This window comes from Citrus sinensis, chromosome 9 (assembly GCF_022201045.2).
Source record: "Citrus sinensis cultivar Valencia sweet orange chromosome 9, DVS_A1.0, whole genome shotgun sequence".
NCBI classification, from domain to species: Eukaryota; Viridiplantae; Streptophyta; class Magnoliopsida; order Sapindales; family Rutaceae; genus Citrus; species Citrus sinensis.
The window spans coordinates 22,603,372-22,624,353 of NC_068564.1; the positions used below are offsets into that span (position 1 = coordinate 22,603,372).

The window sequence follows — 20,982 nt, forward strand, 5'->3', positions numbered from 1 at the left end:
GAAATCAAATACTCTTTCCTTTTCAAGGTTATGCTTTTTCTTGACACTGCACTTAGCACAAAATGAGTCATCTCCAAAAAACATATCTAGTTCTTGCTAAAGATCTTGGAGATCAGAAAAATATTGGGTGACAGAGTTGGAACCTTGTTTCATCTCCTTCAGTTTTGAACGAATCTCAAAAATCTGAGAAGCATTCCCAAGATCAGAGTACATCCGTCGAGCTGCATCCGACACATATTTGGTTGTCTTGAACCAGAGATAACGACGACTAATCTGTGGTTCCATCGAATTGATGAGCCATGCAAGAACAATAGAACAATTAGTCCTAAGGCTCTGATACCATGTAAATACATAGATTAGAATGAATAATTTCTGTATGTTTTATTGATGAGAATTACTCCTCTTTAAATAGATTACAGGGGAATAAATCAAATCCCACAAAATCAGAGTTATAATATATAGAAATCTAATTCTAAGGAAAATCAGTAAACCTATTTAAGGAAACAAATCTTGTTAAATAACATAGATCCTAATATATACAATTCTAATTATGTATAATTCTGATTTCATCCACAGATAATAAATAAAGAAAATAAAAAAAAATCCCATCCATACGTTAGAGCATCTAAAAGCTTTAACTTTTCTGTGATTTTATTTTTTGTCTTATTATTTATTTTGTTTACTCCTTGGTAAGCTATTAATTTTAGGCAAGTGCTAAGTTACATTCAATGTAACTTACACAATTCATCTCAACCACATAAAATTATAGGACCCACAATTTATGTAGTTGAGATGAATTATGTATGTTACATTAAATGTAACTTAGAGACTCCCTTAATTTTAACATAACAAAGTTGAAAAAAAAAAAAGTCAAAAAGTAAAATGCCCAGTACAACTCAATCAAAGTATCAAACCATAAAATTTGGCTTATGAAATCTATGATTCATGCACATAGTCCATAGTCCATCCACTTAACCATATGCCATGTCTTGTATTCATATAAGCTGTGTGATTCGATTCAGTATCTGGGTAATCTCTTTATGTCAAATTTGCTGGCTCCATTACGCATTGTTTGATTTCTGATTATGTTAAATTTACTGACTCCATTAACTGTATGTTTGCGTTGGTATGTGTGGAGGTGTGCAGAAGGAGAGAATGGAACCAGAGAACACGTGTGTGTTATCTGGAGATGGGACTATTTTGTCTTTGCCATCTCGGAAGCCATACCCACATAAGCCTGTACGCCTCTTTTCTTGATGTTATCAATTACTCTTTATCACCATTTCGATATCAATAAGTCAGTATGGATATCAAGTAGCTATACAGCACATTTGAATTTGAATAAGGTTGTCTATTGTTGCCAGTGAATACTCGCGCATCGATCTGTTTTATTGCTGTTTGAATATTATGACAGTAATGGGAGCTTATGTTGTTGCTTTTAGTTTCAGCATTTGATTGTAAATGCACATGTACGTAGAATTTACTGTGGAATTCAAGTGATGTTATCAGATGTTTGAATGAACAGGTTCGCGATAATCCTGTGATTCGTAGTTTCTGTGTGCTCCTATTAATTGATCATTATTCAAGTAATTTACAAGTTTACTAACGATTATCTTGTTTCTGGTATTATTTTGCACCTTCTTGTATTAACGAGAGCATGACTCAGAATAAGACATGTGATTATCAATTATTATTTTGTTTATCATGATTGGTTTTAATTTTTTTTCTAATTTCTGTGTTGAATTTTTTTCTTTTTCTAATTTATTCATAAAGTTGCATTAACAGTTGTTTTCCTCATCTCATGATCCAGACATATGAGACGAGTAATGCTGGAGCTGGTATCCACAGCCATGGAATAGAATATTTTCTTGTGACAATGATCAATCTAATGTCAAAAGAATTTCAAGTAAGTTTTTAACTGTTGACAAACTGTAAATGTTTCCAATTTGTTCTTTTCTGCTATTTTTCCTCGTGTTCCTTTCTTCACTACAGCTTCTTTGTGTTCTCTTGTTCTACACCCCTTACCTTTCGTTTTCCCACTGAAGTGGTTTTGTGAGGCTTTGTAATGGTGAACTATCTGGTTGAGAAATGTGTGATCCTTTGGGAATGATCTAAGCATGATTTGTTACATATGGGAGGACAAAGTTTGGGCTATGGTACTGGTAACAACCAATGAATTCAGGCTGATGCCTTCACCCTATTTCTGGCTAATAGAGGATCAATTACATACTCTATTAAATTATATGAATGGTGGGGATTCCTAAAGTTTCTTTAAAAAGCTTTTCATCTGCTGGAAGATACCATGATATAAGTTCCTACGTGATTATACTTTTTAGCATGTATAAATTCTTTCGTCCACTCAGAGTTGTTACCTGTTTTAGGTTTTGATTTTCTTCTGCTTCTTGCTCACTTATATACAAATGATAAAAGGAATAGAAGGGCATGGTTACCGTGATGAACTTGTGGTCCATTATAGAGAACACGGCCTACAACATGAGCTTATTGATTCTCTTGCAAAAGCATATGATTAGTGTTCTTACGTTTAGTTTTGTATAGTGATTATAATGCTAACTTTTTGTGTTACATATTACACTTTCGTGATACTGCAAAGGATGGTATGATAAGTTTTCCAATTGATTGGAACCTAACAACGGTACTAATATGCGGGCTCCTTAGACAATTAGATTCCCGATAAATGGTTACCCCAAGTAAAATTTTTGACTTTTCCTTTCTTGTAGTACTTACCTTAATATATGGACTCGTATTAGTATTCATCATCAGCATGTCCTGTTCTGGTCAATCAAACATTTTCTACTGTATCTTTGGTTGATCTCAGAGATACTTGCCTTCTCTATAAATTCATTCATAGTTAATTCTTATCCCAAGATTTCTTCATTTCCATGTAGAAAATTTGCATAGGCTGATTGGATTTTCCTTTTTGGTTATTCAGATCAAGGCCTATCCAAAAACAACAGCTGTTCTTGTTCCTAATCATGTCTGGAGAGCTGGGGAGGAGAGCAGCAGGCGGCTTAATGGCCTTCACATCCGCTTCTGCTGCGAGGCTCTAGCAAGATCTCTGCGCATTCTAGGAGATTCTTCATGGCATATATGTTTGGAAAGATTCATGGATTAGCGCTAAAACTTGGATTTCTTCTATTTATGAAAGGATTCGAATAAAGTTGAGAAGCATTTGTTTGCGACACATGAAACTGCAGGAACTAAAGATGATATCAAAATTTTGCACTCTCAAGTAAGTTTTTTATATGTTTTCAGTAGATAATGGTACTTATGGAATATCCATATCTTTTCTGCCTCAACATTTCAAAATGCTTGTTGCAGGTTGAAGATGACCCGAAACAAGGAGTTGCTGGTGCTGTACCTATCCCTCCCAGTGATGCTGGGAAAGAGGAGGTAATAGCAGCTTTAGTTGCTAATGTGGATGCAATGATAAAGGCAGATAGAAAAATCACTGCTCTAAAACAATTGCAAGTAAGCAAAATACTATTCAGAGAAAAAATATTTTTGCTATGGAGCTTGGCTTTCACATATGATAATTATTTATGCAGGGTCATATATGGAGAACTGGATTTGAGAGTAATGAATTGGAGGGAGAAGTTTTTGATGATGTACCAGAAGCCCTTGAAAAGTGGCATTCTTTGGGAACAAAGGTTTTCAGCTTTTCTTTCCCATTTTCTTTTGAATTTTCTTGTCGATGTGACTCTTTAACTTTTGTATTTTTCCATCTATAACTTTGTGGGTGCTATCATGATGTTACTGTACCACATCATATGTGTGGCACAAATAATTGATATATCAATATCAACAATACAACTACTGCAATTGAGTTTCTATTTAGACCATGCAGGATCATTAGAATTGTTCTTGATACAGTCAAGCTAAAGCTCTTAGGTGCTGAAGCTGTTATTTTCGTCCCCTTCCAATGCAACTGTCTGGCTTCCTGAATTTATTTGAAGTTTCATTCTCTTGGCAATATTTTGCCCAATTGTGAGTATGCATAGGAGGTTCATCAGCAATATTAATTACTAATTCTGTATCCGGTGCAGGTTTACATATAATCTAGTGGCAGCAGGTTGTCACAAAGGCTTATCTTTGGAAATTCAAAATATGGGGACTTAAGAAAATATTTGTCTAGATTTTTTGACAGTGCAATGGGGTAAGTTCTTTAACTTTCACTTTTATCTCTCTTGCTGCCTCCTACTTCTTGAGCAAAGAGGTAAATCCTTGTTTGTCCTCTTGCTTGCAGGAAAAAGAGAAAAACACGAAGTTATGTTGAAATCACAGTGTTGGTGGGAGTTAATTAGCCATCTGAAATTTTACTCATTACAGATGCTACCTAGAAGCCACAGCCGCAAAAGCTGCAGGTAACAAGCGGTTTGTAATCTTTTATTTTTAAATGGTTGGATGCTCGACTGTTATTGAAATGGTTCATTTGCAATTCATATGTCCATAAGCAAGTTAAAGAAATTAAGGTGCCCATATTCACTCTTTTAATTTTTTTAACTTTCTGAATATTCAGTAACAATATTCAAATTTATGATGTGCCCCTGTACCATCCCTTTGAACTCTTACTGGTATTCCTGAGAGAAAAGGTGGTTCCGTGTTCATATTCTATGTCGAGATTGATGTTTATTTCGGTTTGATTTATCGTTTTGGTTTGGATGCGATAATTTCTGTCCAGCCAGGAAATGGACCTCTTCCAGAGAGTCGTGGCTTCAAGACGATCAATTCTTTTGCAGGAATCTGAAGGCAAATATAATTCTATGAGCATATAGAATGTGACAGTTGTAGTTGAACCGTAAACAGAAATAATGTGATCACTCTTCTGTAATGAGCCTTCTCTATTTGTGTGATGCATGCACTTAATGCTTGTGTTCTTGGATTAGAAGCCAGTAGTTGCTTGTTCTAAAGGGTGTGCTTCTTCTTCATACTCAATTTATATATGGGGCTGAGGAAATATCGATTGTTATTTTATGAGCAAGATAAGTTTTGTTCTTATCAACCACCGATGGGTGGATTTGAAAAAGACAAGCCGAAGGCGAGATGAGTAAAGAATTTGAATCCTTAAATGTGCCACACCGAATGTGGCAAGCCCATATGTTAGATTTGGGTAACTTTCAAGCAGAGAACTTTAATCTTAGACTTATTATAGAGTAAACATTATTTTCCCAAAAAAAATAATGCACAGAGCCAAATAAAAATCTCATCCATGAATTTTTTTTGGATAGCCAAAATTTAAATTTAAAAGCTAAGACATGGTCATTACGCTATCCTTTTAATATTTATCTCACTGTCTGATAGATGAATTTAATGTTTCAAATGTTTTTATTTATATCATTGTTGTTGAATTCAAAACAGAAGATTGGTAATTGATCCCACGGTCCCCATATTGAACATGTTTTATGATAACATTGACAAATATATCTTCTATAGGTGGACTAGTCTTCAAAACTTGCCCAATCAAACTCCAAATTTGGGCTATATATTTAATTTTAAATGATAGATGATAATTTAAAGTAGGAAGAACAGTCATATAGTTGATTGGTAAGTTCGGGCAAGAATTGACCAAGTCCTTGATAATTTGATCCAAAACTTTTGTTTTCTTCTATTAACGATAATTTTTTCTGGGTCTCACATTGGTTGAGCTCAAAATTAGTATCCAAAACTTTCTTGGGTTCGCATTTTCCAGGAAAATTAATTAGAGAATCTATATATAAGATACTGACCACAGATAGAGACCAGCATATACAGGGAGGAGGCAGGTGACAAAGTGAGTTGCAAAAGGTATCCCAATTGCATCTAAAGTGATATAAAAGAGACTTTGGCAGTTTTTGTCCGATGTTTGGGTCCAGTCCAAAGATACTCTCACAGGCGGTCATCAATCACACTGACACAAAAGTAGAACCCCAAAGCCAAGCAAAGGCAGAATTTAAAAAGGCCTCTCACATTTTCTCTGCTTTTCTAATTTAATTACTTAGACCATACTCTCTCTCTCTTTTTCTTTCTTTTTCAATCATCATCATAGCAATTTTCCCACTTTTGTTTTAACTTTTTACAAACTGTGATGATCATCTCTTTCTCTTTCAAGTCAAAAAGGAAAATAAAAGGACGACAAAGAATTGCATACCATAGCTGAACAGAAACAACATTACATAACCTAGGACGGTGACTTCCCTTTCAATGAGAAAAAAACTTATTGAGATACACCATTTTTTTTAAAAAAATTTTAAACCTTCACGGTTCTAAGTTTCTTACCAACTCTACCAATTGTTGTTAGACATCTGAAATGTTCTAACAAAGACAGCCCAAATTGTTGAACATGAAGATTAGGATTAGGAAATTGCTTTAATTGAAAAAATGGCTATTGGTTTTCAATTCTTTGAGGGCATAGGGAGGGTTGGCATAAATTGCTGTAGCTAAGTCAACATAATAGATAACACTGTCTTGTCTCTTTGTCGAGTTTTGGTCCGCATAGTCTTTTCGGCTAGGTCATTTTCATACGGAAAATTTGGAAAATAATGTCTTCCTAGAAAATTCCATGATACTTCTACGCTGAAAAATTTCACTTGATATATAGATCCAAATCTGTGATGATTTAATATCATGACTTGTAATTACTAAAAAGAAATTAAAAATCTTAACTATTCATTAAGAGAGGTAAGATGAGTAGAGGATCAGAATTTTATAGGACAACAAAGTTAACACCCATTCTAGCACAGCATTAATCTTGAATGCTAGTGCAAACAAGTTGGGTAAAATCTATTGAGGAATATTCAAAGCGTATTGGTGCTCTATACACAACTTATGAGCTTGGTCACATTTCATAGAGCCATAAATATAGCAGAAACTTTCTTTTCAAGGCCCAGACAGTCAAGACCATCGAAACATATTGTTGAAATAATTTATTATAACAAAATTAAATTAAACCAAACACTAAATGGTAATGAATTTTACATTCAATTTTTTGAGTTCAAATTTAGATAGAAGAACAAGAGAGAAACATAGAAAGATTATATAGCTGATCATTTCTTTTGAGACCATGCAAATTAATCCATATATATATATATATATATATATGAATGACAGATATATGAAGAAAGACCAGTACCTCAGCATCAAGAAATTCATTTTTTTTATTTATAATTTTAAATGTCAGACTAATACCCAAATTAAGAAAGAAAAAAGAAAAGAAAAATAACAAGCTATTACCATAATATGAAAAAGAGATGAAATTGTACAATTGAAACAAGATTCTTCTTCTACCCGTGATCAGTACTCAGCAGTAGCCTTGCTCATACAATACACATAATACAGAACCAGTAGTACCGCAGTCTTCGTATACGGTTCTTCAAGAAGATGAGCCAGAGACTCTAGGTGAAGTCAAAGGAAAGAGAGTCAAAAGCTGTGGCTCATGGTCTCTAGGAGTTGACATTGGAGATGGATGCAAATAAAAACCCTTCTCAGCAATTGCTCTCTCTTCCTCTGATGATGACGACGATGATGAATTTCCTCCTAAAGAATAAGGAGATGATTTGTTAAAAGGGTCTTCGTTTAGCGGTGTAACAGGACTACTGAGTGCAAGTTTTGGAAAGTCAAGCAAGCTTGGTGACAAAATCTCTGGCTTGTTATTTCCATTCCTTGGAGAGAAGGCACAATTATTAGCCAAAGTGTTGATCATGAGACTGTTCTTGAAGTTGTTGGCTCTTCTTTCATAGAGCTTGAAATTTTGCTTCTTTGGAGTGGTGGTTTTGATTGGTGGGATAACAAAAGATTTGTTGTTGTTGTTGTTGGTGTTGGTGTTGGATGGATCTGTTGTTGTTGATGTAGAGGCTTGTTTGGCAGCCGTCTCAGAGGAGCCAGTGAGCAGTTGAACAACTTGTTTGAAGCTGTTGGTGTCAGCTTGCACAAAAGTCGTTGGGTAAGGATTGGCTTCAGTAGATCTGGAGATTGGAATCGGTGTGAGTGGTGGGGTGTGATTGTTGTTACTGTGATGGATTTGGAGTTGCACTTGGACCACCCCATTGTTGTTATTGTCGTTGTTGTTGCTGCTGGAAGCACCTCTTGGTGAATTTATGGGAGATGGATGGTTCCTTGTTGATGTATTATTCTTCTCCATTGAAGCAAAACAAGAAGTCCTTCTGAAAAAAAGGTGCTTTTGGGGTTGTGAACAACTGAAGAAAGGAGGAGGAGGAGGAGAAGAAAGAAAGAGTGAAAAACAAGGTTTGATGAGAGAAAGAAGCTTTGGCTTTGCTATTACTTTAGTTTTGTTTTGTTGTGCCACCAAGCAATTTTATTGTTGACTCTTAATTTACCTTTTCTCTCTCCTTGATGTGTTTAGTGAGAAACATTGGGGGCGTTTCAGCTTGAGACTTAAAAGCTTAAAAATGGGTTTAGGTTATACGGCATTGGGATTATAAAGATTAAGGAAAATTAGGGTATTGGTTGTAAATGGAATTTGTTTGGCCATTTAGCATATGTGCTGCTGCCACCACCACCATTGTCATTTGTCAAGTCTTTGGACAAAAGAATATCAATTTATAGATTTTATGGCATGGACTTCAGAGCCCTGATTGAAGACACTTTGTTTGATTTCATTGGAAATTATATTGATGATGATGATGGCAACAAATTGTATTATATCACAACTTTTGCCACTCTTAATTAAGCATCTTTATCTGGCGCGTGTACTCCAAGCGCGAGAGATTATTTTTGTGAACAACAGAAGCGCTTCTATAAGAAAATGTGATTTGTAACAAAAGCAGTTTTCTATAAAGAGTATTATCAAGTGTTTTTCCTGTTAACACTTAATAAGTAAGTAATAGGGTTCTAATCGCCTACTCTTTACTCTTATGAAACACTTTCTCTTTTTAGAAAAATATATTATTTTTTATTTTTAAATTAATATATCATTAAAAATTTCATATTTAAATTCAATACTGAACTAATATTATAAGAAATGAATTCAAAGATATTGATATTTTTATACATATTTTCACTCTTACTTTCACTTTAGAATTTCGGTAAACGTATACTTTTGTACCCATACAAATTATGTTGGTCCTCATTTTATAGATTTCATCTAATAGAATAATTAGGGTTGGCAAAATGAGTCACCGGGTCGTGTTCTTGTCGTGTCAGTTTCGTGTAGTGTTCAATTTAAGTCAATCCAAACACAACCCATTTAATAATCGTGTCAAAATATTGAGACCCAAACCCGACACAAAAAATAAACGAGCTACCTAATAACTCATTTAATATCTATATATTTAAAAATATATTACACACACCCCAAACTATCACACATTTACACTATTAAATTCTAAATTTATATAAAATTTTATAAATAAACATTGTGCATATGTCAGTCTTCCAAAGAAAATTAAAAAGAGAGAATGATATCTAATATTTGAGTTTTAATGACAAAAATCTAAAAATTAATTTAAAATAAAAAATATAATCATATCATTGTTCGGATAAATGGGTCGAGAATTTTAACTCCAGCTCAACATGGAAAAAAAAATTGTGTTAATCCGAACCCGGCCCATTTAATAATAATGTAAAATTTGACAATTCATACCAATTTATTCGTGTCCTGTTCGTATCAAGTAATCGTGTCGTGTTAAATTTTGCCAACTCTAATTAGTAATAATTAAGAAATGCAAACTTCATGAGTGTTGGTTTATTCAACCTCTAAGATCGCTTGAAATATTCATACGACTTAAAGTCTAAATTTCGCTAGTATGCGGATTGAAAAAGAGTTTAGTAGAATAAAAGAAGTCATCAATCCATTATTATACCTTTTATGCTCCACATCACTCAAATTACTCATAATCTCTCCTAAGTGGTGTAAGACTATCGAGAAGATGCCATTATGACATCATTTTGATGGTGATATTACATTCAAAGACCTATCAGAAACCATTAGAATACCCATGGTAAATTCATAACAAACTATACGCGAAATAATTTCTTTAGAATTACCCTAAAGATCAACATTTTTTTTATACCAAGCATTTTAATGTGAATTTGTTCTGTTCCTAAATTAATGTCAATGAAACTAACAAAAGCAACGGGTCATTGGATGGATTATATATATATTATAGACGAATCTAATTTTTAAAATATTGTTCTATACCGCATTAACAAAAAAGAGTTCTTAGTTGTAAGAAAATAAGAGAAAAGAAAAGAAGAAAAGAATCAAATTCTCATTTTATTTTTAGAAAGATTAACAAAAAATTTCGAGAAAAGGTGATGTGGGGGGGGGGGGGGGCCCAATTGTCCATTAACAGAGGCCATTGTTGCTGCTAAAGGGATCATATGCTTTCATAAACCAAAAGCATTATTGTCTAGATTGTGGAGTGCTTAACAAAAGTCTAACTACTAATTTTATATTAAGCATAAAGCAAAATGATTAATTAACTAGCTCCAGTCGTACAAACATTTGATTAAAGCACAAGCAAATTTGGAGGGAGAAAAAAAGAAGCTACAATTGGTGAGTGATCCATCATATAATATCATGAAGACATGATATTGTAATTGAGGACTTAGAGATCTTCAATTATACCCAATAGTCCAAAAAATTAATTGATTAGATATTCCAAATATTTATAATATTTTACTTCAAGTATGTTACATAAAAACAAAATATGTAAGCATGGATTATTACATTACTCTCTTAATCAGCTATGATAAAGTCTCTGTTTGTTTTATTGTTTGGTTATATTATGATTTGTTTTTTTTTAAATTAATTAATGAATTTAGTTTTAAAAAAGTCAAAACTAGCGCGCAATATAAATTCATATTTTCTTAATAATTGTAGGATACCAACCTATATGGACCACTTTATGATTTAACCTATTTAGTTTTGAAAATAAAAATATATCTTTGAGTGTTTTCATATGCACTTAATAATAACTTGGTCTTAAATACTTACAAAAATTTCTAACTTTTCCATTGTTTCTTATGAGTTACTATTGATTTGATCCGCTTATGTGATGTGCTAAATAATTCCAATGATTTTTCCTTCAGAAATTTTTTTTTTTTCTTCAAAATAGGACCACTAGGGGGGGGGGGGATTAAAAAATTTAATTTTTTTTTTAAAAAAACCCATCATGCATGCATGTGTTGAAATTCTTAGGAATTACATTCAGTGAAAAATTTTTTGCATGGTTAATTTAGAAAGAATTGTAGTAATTCTCAAGTAAAAGATTAATTGGCCGGCTTGACTAAAGGCTAAAAAAATGGGAGTATTAGGTGTCGTTTAGCTAATAATCCTTTTTAAAATTATTTGTTTAATTGGATTTTGCTGACTTTTTGATATAGTAGGGTCCGCCAAACGGGGTCTTTATTTATTGTTTGAGCTGCTCAAAGTCACAGGTTCCGGCTACAGCTAGCAAGCTGCTTGTGTTGTGCACAACATTAGTCTAAGAAACCGGCTGTTTTATTCCATTTCTAAATAATTTTCCTGGAAAGTGATAGAAAATGAAACTCAACAATCGAACTTTACCTTAGTCAGGGGTGTGGTTAGATCGAATTTCACTTTTTTTTTCTATTTTATATTTTCTTTCTAAATAAGAGTGATACTCGAATATCACAACATATTGATTGACATGGCTAAAAATATATATTTGTAAAATTGTGTAAAAAAAAAAATATTTACCAAAACAGAAGAAAAAAATTATATTTACACGTATGAAATTGAGATGAAATAGAAAATTCATTTCATAAATCATGTGGCAGATGATGTGACATTTAGACAAAACTATGCGAATGCATAAATATGAGTAAATCACTCCCTAATATATGGTGCTACAAGCTTGATTGTGTCACATAATTTGCTATATTATTTGAAATTGAAAATAGAAATAAAAACTTTATCACTCAAATTTAGTGTATCGTATTATTTATTTTAAAATTAAAATCTGATTGAAAATGAAGTTAGAAAGTAATTTTCATATATTACAATTGTGATATTTTTAATATTATTTTTATTTACTTTTTAAGTTAGATAGTGTCGATCTTATTTAGAATCCTACATTTTATTAAAGTCCAAGAAAGTTATATATATATATATATATAAACAAACAAAATCTGGATGACGGGCTTATCCTAGAAATATTTTTTATTTTCATTCACGACTTTTGTAACAATTTCTGTTGGCATTTGTTTTGATTCTATTTCAAGTCATTGTTATAAAATTTAGATCATGAACAATATGGTAAATGATGTAAAGCTCGAACAAAATTATCACGTGAATGTGGAATAATAAGTTAAATCAACTACATAATATATGGCAATACGTACTTGATAGTATCATGTGATTTGTCATATTAATTAAAATATAAAAATACTATCTCAATTTTATAAATATACAGTATTATTAATCTTTAAATTGATATTTGATTGAATATGAAGCTTGAAGCAATTTTCATGCAAGAAATTGTAGATCTAATTCATTCTTTTTTATTTGCATTCCAAATGTCACTGACGCGTGATGACAATAACATATCAAATGACTCAATCAAAAAGTATATTTATAAAATAGTAGAAGAAAATTTTGTTTGATGAAAAAATAATATTCCAACTAATATGATAAATAGGTAAACTACCAGTCATCTAGAATCTTTACATGAAGGTGAACTGATTAAATAAATAATTCATGAGTGCTAGTTATTTGTCTTGTTAATTGAGATGTAACTTTTCTCTCGACTTTATAAGTACTGAATTATTAATCTTGAAATTAAGATGGGTGGCAAGAAAATTTTCACTAGGGAGAACGAGAAAAAAAAAAAAGAAAAAGAAAAAATCGTGGGTAGAAGAGAACAAAGAGGCAAGTTCCTGGCGGGTGAGTGTTTTGGTTGGAGATTAACATTTTGATTGAGAAATGAGAATGGGAAAAGGAACTTGACTTTTATTCCTTCATGATTATATCAAGAAGGGAAAAAAAATTTTGTCTGTAGGTTGTAAATGAAAAAATTGGTAGAGAAAAAAAGAGAGTTGTTTCTTTACAACTTGTTTGGTTACAAGTCAAAGTTGCTTGGCCCTACAATTGTTTCTTTGGTTGCCCTCATCAATGATGATGATATGTATAATGCCTTATTTCATCAATAACAGTTGACTATGAATATATATTTTGAAAGAAAAGGGAAAACTACAGAAACCTTTGAATATTTATAAATCATTTTGATGGAAGAAAATTGTTTCAGAAATGTTGTATGCTGTTGTTTTCTCTGCACATTTTTCTGTTATTTTCTTAATAATGACATCAAATACATCATGTCGCACAGCAATGCTACAGGTGTTAATAATTGATGAGATGGGTCATATTTGATTATAATTGATTATAAGCCGTTTATTTTAGTTGATTAATTCGGATCAGAATTCTCCCATGATATGATATTTTATTTGAGTAAATACGATTACATGATTAGTAGCTAATAAATGAGAAAATAATAAATAAGTAAATTTGTCAATGCAAAAACATAAAAATATTGATAACTAAGGGAAATGAAGTTTTTTGAATAATGTAATCTTGATTGAAAATTTTGAGTGAACAACATTAGGGTTTTGGAGTCCTTTTATACTAACCCTAAATTTTGTGAATTTACTAAAATAGGCAAATCTAAAATATTATTTCATAATAATATTCTCTTAATCTAAATAAGAAAAACAAAATAAATGGCATCCAGATCCGATATCTAAAGAAAAAAGATAAAAATCCTGAAAGCAATAGGAAAAATAGAAAAACAACTTAAAACTATAAAATGATTAGAAAAAAAATGAAACTTTTGGCTCGACCATGGAGTAAAACGAAGTTGCTTTTCTAGGTTTAGTTTGTCTCAGTTTAAGTTTCGAAATTGTATATTATATGCCGAAAACAGACACATGTAGCCCGAATTATGACCTCTAATTTATACTTTACTCATCCTACGCAATCGTCCTACATCAAAAATCTTGAACATGCACAAATAAAAGTATATATATATATATATCAAAAGATCCTTCAAAGTTTAGATATAATCACTATATCCTTATCCTTACAACTCATGTTTTATCGAATTTGTTGATTGTGAGTGTGGAATTTGATTCTAATATTCTCCACGTGTTATTCCAAATTAAAATGTTTTATTTTGTGTTGAATTCGTATATAGTGCATCAACTACACCTTGCATCCACCAGTACTAGTCTGCTATCCGTAATAAATATTGCAAATACGAAAACATAAATTGTATATATAATAAAAAAATTGTTATCAATAATTTAAAAAAATTATAATCAAATATGAAAAATAGTTACACCCCTTAATTAAATTGAGAACATGTGCTTAATTGATGAGTTTTGTTATATTTAGGTCAACTAGCTAGATATATTGCACGTCATCATCGATTAAGTTTGTGCATGAAAAATATCTACTTCATAATTAAACTCATAAGAATGATGTCACAAACATATGTGGCATGGAATCTTATCATGCTTAGAGGTTGAAGAAAGGAAATATAAAAAATATAAACAAGAAGGTATCTTGGATTTGCAAGTGGTACCAACCACACACTCAAAGGAGTCAAGTTCAAGCCAAAAAATGAATTTTGTGATATGATTGTTGAGTAGTTTCCATCAAAACAATGACATGAGTTTATATATATTTGAAATTCCTCTTATTCTTGGCAATGCAAGAAAGGTTTCCACGATGCAACCCATTTTGTTAATAGAAGTGCTAAAGAAAATACAACCCAAATGGTTGGCCAACTAAATTGTATCAAAATAAAGAAAATTGATTTTGGATCCATTCGAAAGTTACTCGAATAGTGTTATAACTTTTTTTTTTTTTTTAGATTATTGTCATTTTCCTGCTATAACAGTGACCAAATACTAAAATATTATAACAGTTATTGAAGTTTAATAGACATTAACAATGAAAAGTAACTTTCCACTAATTTTTTCTTACCAATGGTAATATGTATACAAAAAGTAATACAAAAAAATGCACACTATCATACAATATTTACATATATATACACACACATACACTACAAGACAAGATTTTTCTGTCTTTTTGTGGCTTTAATTCTAAATTTTGTGCTATTTTCTATACATATAGCATTATTCTTCCGTTGCTACTCATAGATAAATTATGACATCACAACATCGAATTTGTCTTTGGATCAAATCCAACTCTAGCTTCTAATATGCCATAAGCATTCAAGCACAAAACAGTCTTCTTATCCGCAAATACTTATCTACTAATTTTTATTTTATTTAAAAAAATTAAACTATTTAAAAAAAATCTTTTATATAGATTTTTAATCTCTTGTTTATTTATTGGACAATATTGGTATTTTACAAGTGGGCAAATGAAAAAGGAAGTAAAATATTACTGTTTCATAGTTAAAAATAATAAAATGTTATTTTTTTTTTTATAAGTAACGTGTAAAAATGTTATGCCTGTAAGAATTTGTGACAAACGGACAAAAAATCTTTTATATAGATTTTTAATCTCTTGTTTATTTATTGGACAATATTGGTATTTTACAAGTGGGCAAATGAAAAAGGAAGTAAAATATTACTGTTTCATAGTTAAAAATAATAAAATGTTATTTTTTTTTTATAAGTAACGTGTAAAAATGTTATAGCATTAAACCCTCCATTGAGTACGGTGTGTGTGACAAACGGACAATTGATACTAACACAACTCAAATACTTTTTTATATAAAAACTTGCACCATATTGATGGGGGAGACCATGCACATGAATATTAATTTTAATTTTAATTATGTATGACTAGGAGACATTGAAGATAGAAAAGGGACCACCTTCGTAGCCATGTTCTGAGGTTCATGAATAGTTGCTCTGTCTCATACTCATATGCTGCTGCTTACATTAATAATCTAATCCATAGCTGTCTGTCTTTCTTTATTTTATTTACTCTTTTGTCGTTTCAATTCAAAAATATTATCATCAGTAGCACATTAAACATCTAAGCGTTTAAAAAAAAATGAAAAAAAAAAATGCACCCAATTGAAGATTTTATATACTCAACTTTCCTGTGGCAAGTTACAAGCACAACCACTGAAAGAGAAGTGGTTGTTATTCAAGACCAAAGTAAAATGGTAACAGATTGAAGATTACATTCACTGGATGTGAAATCTGCGGAGGAACCATCTTCATTCTTCGTACTGATGCATACAGATACAAATCATAAAATGTGTCGCTTGGGGGGATAGAGTTGTCATCAAAGTGCCCGAGCAACATTCTTGAACTCGTTCAAGCAAGATTGGAGTATCTTCTGGCGTTTTTCCAGAGACTTTCTTTCGTTTTGTAGCACATCAATGGCACCTGGTGCTACAAACATGTCCATGAATTTTTCATCATTCACGGCGAACAAATCCAACCCGATTGCCACCACAAGCCTCTCCCGGCTGTACAAGGAAGACAGAAAACAAAATTCTTGCATCAATCTATCATCCAAATCCAAAATAGTAAAACCAAGCACACGAAAAGCACACATGCATTAAACATCTACTCTTGTGCTTCAGTGGTGGAAAAAAAAAGTGTCAAATGTGAATGAAATATTGGTGCAAAATGCCAACACTTCCATTTTAACATTAATTTGGAAATACTAATAGTGACAGAGGTACTAGTTAGTTCAGAACTTGTAAGGCCTCTTGGGGTGGTACAAAGGTTTGGGGTTTGAATATGTAACACCAATACCGTTCTCAAAGTTTAGTTCATATTTTATGTGATTGAATGTGCTATGATAAGCCAACCACTTCAAAAAGATAAGGAAGCTTACCATGGGGTTAAAAATCCGGAGTTTAAAGTTGATGCAACACTTCGCTCTACAAGAACTTCACGTATTCTTGCAAAATGCCGTGCAGCTGATGAACAGATTTCTGAGAATGCTGAGCTTGATCGTCCACCACTATCACCATTTCCAAATAAAAGACCACCATTTTGAACTCTTAAAAGTTCAGCATTCTTACCGCCTGCTATTCTTGAAACCCTTTTTTTGGGTCCAACTTCATTGTAGTTTCCTAGCTCCTTTTTGACAACACACACCACTTCACATGGCTGGTCAGGAGAAGGTGTCTCAGGAATAGTCAATTGGCATTCTTGAAGAGCAGCTCTGCCCTCCTCACCTTTCCCCGGAGTGGTTTGCTGCGTGCTCTTTTGTGGGGGTACATTTTCCTGATCTCTCATTGTTTCATCACGGGATGCAGCTGTGCCATCAGATAGTTCAAAACAAAATGAACTAACTGAAGCTTGGTTGAATCTATAAGAAGTTGCACCTGAACCAAAGCCTCCTTGAAAGTCATTTTCATAACAAACCAGAGAATATGGGCTTGTAACAGAATCAAGGTGGTGTCGGACTAGTTGCTTGCACTGCTTTGACAGATCCTTCACAAATCTATTGTAAGCTTGCCTTAAAGAAGCATGAAAACTTACGTATCCATCCATATTTCCAGTTTTATTCCCATCTGAAAATCATAAAACAACAACATTTTGAAGCTACAAAAAATGAAGATCAAAAGAATGGCATAAATTGCACAAGTTGCTCCAAAATTTTAAAGGTTCAATTATCATTTCCATCCAACCCATCTGACAATCTGGACTCTAAACACCAACCCTTCCCTCCTATTAGTACTTAAACTTAGGTGACTGCCGGCACAAAGTGCAATCACAGACAACTAAGAAACAGCAGCTACTGGTTTTCATAATAAAGTGGGGTAAAGAAACAACTACATGACTACAGATATCATGAATACGTGGAGAACTAGAGGATTCTTACATTCAGAATCTTGGTTGCAATGTCTTTCAAGAGCAATATCAAAGAGGTTTCCTAGGACAAAGGCCAGCCGATCACAAGCCGTGTCAAGAAGAGGGGCAAACCATGACCGGGCAGCAGCACGTGCAATCTCTGCAGCAGCCTCCGTTACTCCTCTACCACCTCCTCGACCAGCATGGGCAAGTAATATATTTGCTACCTGTTTCAAGAAGAATAAACAAATTTACTAGATCACTGTCAATCATAATCATATCCTTTGACCTGCATGTTCATGGATTGTATTGGCTCTAGATATTTGTACCTTCTCCCTTGATACTTGGGGGCACTCAATGGAATATGCAGCACAACGGAATTCATGCATTACCCTCTCAAAAGCGGCTCCTCCATAGAGCCGAAGCGTTGCATTAGGAGGTTTTATGTCGATACTAACACCAGGCCAACTCCCAATACCACTCTCTGACTGTTCCTCCTCTGTTGATTTTCCCCATTGCTCAGGGGCAGGATCTGCTGCTCCATCAATCAAAGCTCCCTAATTTGATGACATGCATAGCAAAGTTTTTATATGATATTTCAATTTCAGGAAAGACTTTATATGACTAGAGATGATTCCAACTAAAGAATCTATGAATCTGGAAATTAAAATAATTGTACAGATCAGAAATTTCAAATAAAGCCATGAACGATAAGATATGTATATGATGTTGACAGTAACTACAGTCTTGTGTTACGCAAGTGGCTATATACACTAACCAATAACTAATCTGAATGACCACTCACCACATGAGTGCTGATAGAAGCTGCATACATCATGGCAAACCTGCGAAGCTGAGCAACGTCAGAAGTAGCCTGTATTTTAGAGTCCATTCTTGACATCTCAGTGGTGACTTCATTGCAACGCTGCTCAAGCAGAGCTAGAGTTGCTGGAGCAGCTTCTTTGTATCTCTTCTGAAGTTCAGATTCCAAGTAGTCCCTCAGACATCCAAAACCAATATACGGCTTGAACTTTTCTTCATCATATCCTCCCTTGATTCCATCACGTAGATGACGTAGAACTTCTACATCCACCTGAGAAATTTGCCTGCGGAATTCATCATTTGAAACAGTGTTCCTGTCTTTCGGCAAGGCCACAAAAAATGGGCGAGTATTCTCCCCAAGGTATCCACTGGCACTCAAATACCGATCTACTTCCCACCTGTCACTAAATTCCTACAATGATTTACAATGAATCATAAATAAAATTCAAGTCTGTCAGGTAGAAATATGCCAGACAATGTGAACAAGGCATCTCTACTCACTCTGTCAAACAATGTAGAAGGAAACAAGATTTTTCAGTCATTCATAGACTAAAATTATCCCGCATATAATAATTAAACCACAATCAACAATATTACCAGTGCTATGCATCTGATTGCAATGATGTTCATTTCTTTAAGCCCCAAATTGGCTTCTAAGAAGGGCAGAAAAAAAAAAAAAGCTTTTTACCTTGAGCCGATTATCAAACTTGGAGACAACAATTACTGTTCTTCTAAAGGTTGGATCAATTTCACGAATGGCATCCAACCACAATGACGAGCACCATTCCACACTACTCTGTTGGAGAAACACGAGAATCCTATGGGGAGGACTAGCCAACGATTTAACCATTGAAAGAATTTCATCTGGTGTATTTTCAGGCTCTCCCTTCTTTGCCTACCAAAAATTTTTCAAAACAACATACATTACATTCAACTGGCGACTAATAGTTTTCAAGCTTTAAAATTATTTTCCTAGTGTCTAAAATATACTATAACCAATGAAGTACCTTCAGAACAAAGCCTGGGGTATCTATTATGGTAAGATTTGGACAATGTGCATATTCAGCTCTCATTACAATCGGCTTAGGAGAAACCGATGTTTTCGTCTTCTTCAAAAGTGCCTCAGTTCTTGATTTTATGATATCTGCAATTGCTGATGCCAAAACAACAGGGCTTCCATACTCTTCAGAGTCTTCTTCCTGTTTTCGACGGTCAGTTTTCAGTATTGCTTGCAAATACAAAGTCATATAAACATCCAAACATAGAGCACTAGTGGTAAAGACAATGTTTTTACTAACAATCTACCCATCAATTCGAACTAACTATAAATTAAAAGCCACAGCACCTCAATCTCATTTTCAAACGAACCCTTAATATATTGGAATTGTTTTTGACAAACCTAACGTACGCAAATACTGTAAAGGAAATAATTAAAGAACATGCAACAAAATTATAAAAAAAGAAAATCCCAAACCCTTTGCTTACTTAGCAAATAGCAGGTGCTTATCAAACAGTGCTTTCAAAATTAAGCGGAAGTGCTATTGCTACAAACTTAATCACAATGTACAGCAAATATTACCAAAATAAAAATTAAAGAAATACTAAAATATTATCAGTAAATGATTAACCTGGAAGCGGCAACGGGGGTCGAGGGCCGTGGGATCGTGAACCATTTGCAAAATGAGGGGCCGTCGAGTACCCATCTCGACTTCACGCACATTGAAGCGAAACCCGAGGAGGGCTTCGAGGAGAGAGCTTTTGCCGTCGGATTGGCCGCCGAGGGCGACGATTTCTGGGATCGGGAGCTTCTCTCCGAAGGCGACGGCGGCCGCCTGGAGGCGGTTGTAGGCCTCGAACCGGGAGGCGCGAGTGGAGGCGGAGTCTGTGGCGGAGAGCTGGTGGTGGCGCTTTGAGTGTGATTTTTCCGAGGGGGTCTTTGTGGGTGTTGTTAGAAATGAGTTTGGTGTCGCCATTGATGGAGCAAAAGCGATGCGACTGCCGTAGATGCCAAAAGGAGAGGGGGAGAGAGAGAGCGTTTTAGAAGCAATTTGAATTTGAATTTTTTGACCGGTGAAGTTGAAGCCGGGAAATTCTGGGCCGGGCTTTTCTCTGCTCCAAAATATGGGCTGGGCGTTGCCGGTCACAAAACAATGGACTACGCCTTATTCCTGTGACTTCTAAATACACCCAGGAAGTTTTTTCAATGTTGAACTCTCCTGGTAGCCCAAAAAGCAAGGCAAGGGCCTTTTAAAATGGACCACTCGCTTGCCACCACTGACCTAAAATCACACCAGCAATGGGAATAATAAGATGCATGTACGATCTGCCATTATTACAATTCTTTGAGCTTTTGATGGAGTAATGAGAAACTCCACGTTCTCAGCAAAG

The 20,982-nt window shown here is 33.7% G+C and overlaps 2 protein-coding genes, 1 long non-coding RNA gene and 1 pseudogene across 3 annotated transcripts; 2 read left to right on the forward strand and 2 right to left on the reverse strand.

Moving 5' to 3' along the window:
• The first annotated feature begins 867 nt into the window (after positions 1-867).
• On the forward strand, positions 868-2,180 carry LOC127898656 (uncharacterized). The gene is made up of 4 exons (XR_008051730.1): positions 868-1,029; positions 1,147-1,239; positions 1,811-1,906; positions 2,046-2,180. It is a non-coding gene; the product is annotated as an uncharacterized LOC127898656 (long non-coding RNA).
• Positions 2,181-2,420: 240 nt separating this feature from the next.
• On the forward strand, positions 2,421-4,999 carry LOC102630878 (probable bifunctional methylthioribulose-1-phosphate dehydratase/enolase-phosphatase E1; annotated as a pseudogene).
• Positions 5,000-7,133: 2,134 nt separating this feature from the next.
• LOC102630572 (VQ motif-containing protein 19) lies at positions 7,134-8,508 on the reverse strand. Its single transcript, XM_006464706.4, has one exon. The coding sequence runs from the start codon at positions 8,132-8,134 to the stop codon at positions 7,367-7,369; it is 768 nt and encodes a 255-aa protein (XP_006464769.2). The 5' UTR covers positions 8,135-8,508; the 3' UTR covers positions 7,134-7,366.
• Positions 8,509-15,937: 7,429 nt separating this feature from the next.
• On the reverse strand, positions 15,938-20,698 carry LOC102630272 (dynamin-related protein 5A). The gene is made up of 8 exons (XM_006464705.4): positions 20,223-20,698; positions 19,602-19,793; positions 19,283-19,489; positions 18,578-19,006; positions 18,102-18,329; positions 17,804-17,999; positions 16,808-17,492; positions 15,938-16,433 (listed from the first exon to the last, which is right to left on the reverse strand). Exons 1-8 carry the CDS (start codon positions 20,565-20,567, stop codon positions 16,247-16,249), a joined length of 2,469 nt encoding a protein of 822 aa, XP_006464768.2. The 5' UTR covers positions 20,568-20,698; the 3' UTR covers positions 15,938-16,246.
• Between the last annotated feature and the right edge of the window lie 284 nt (positions 20,699-20,982).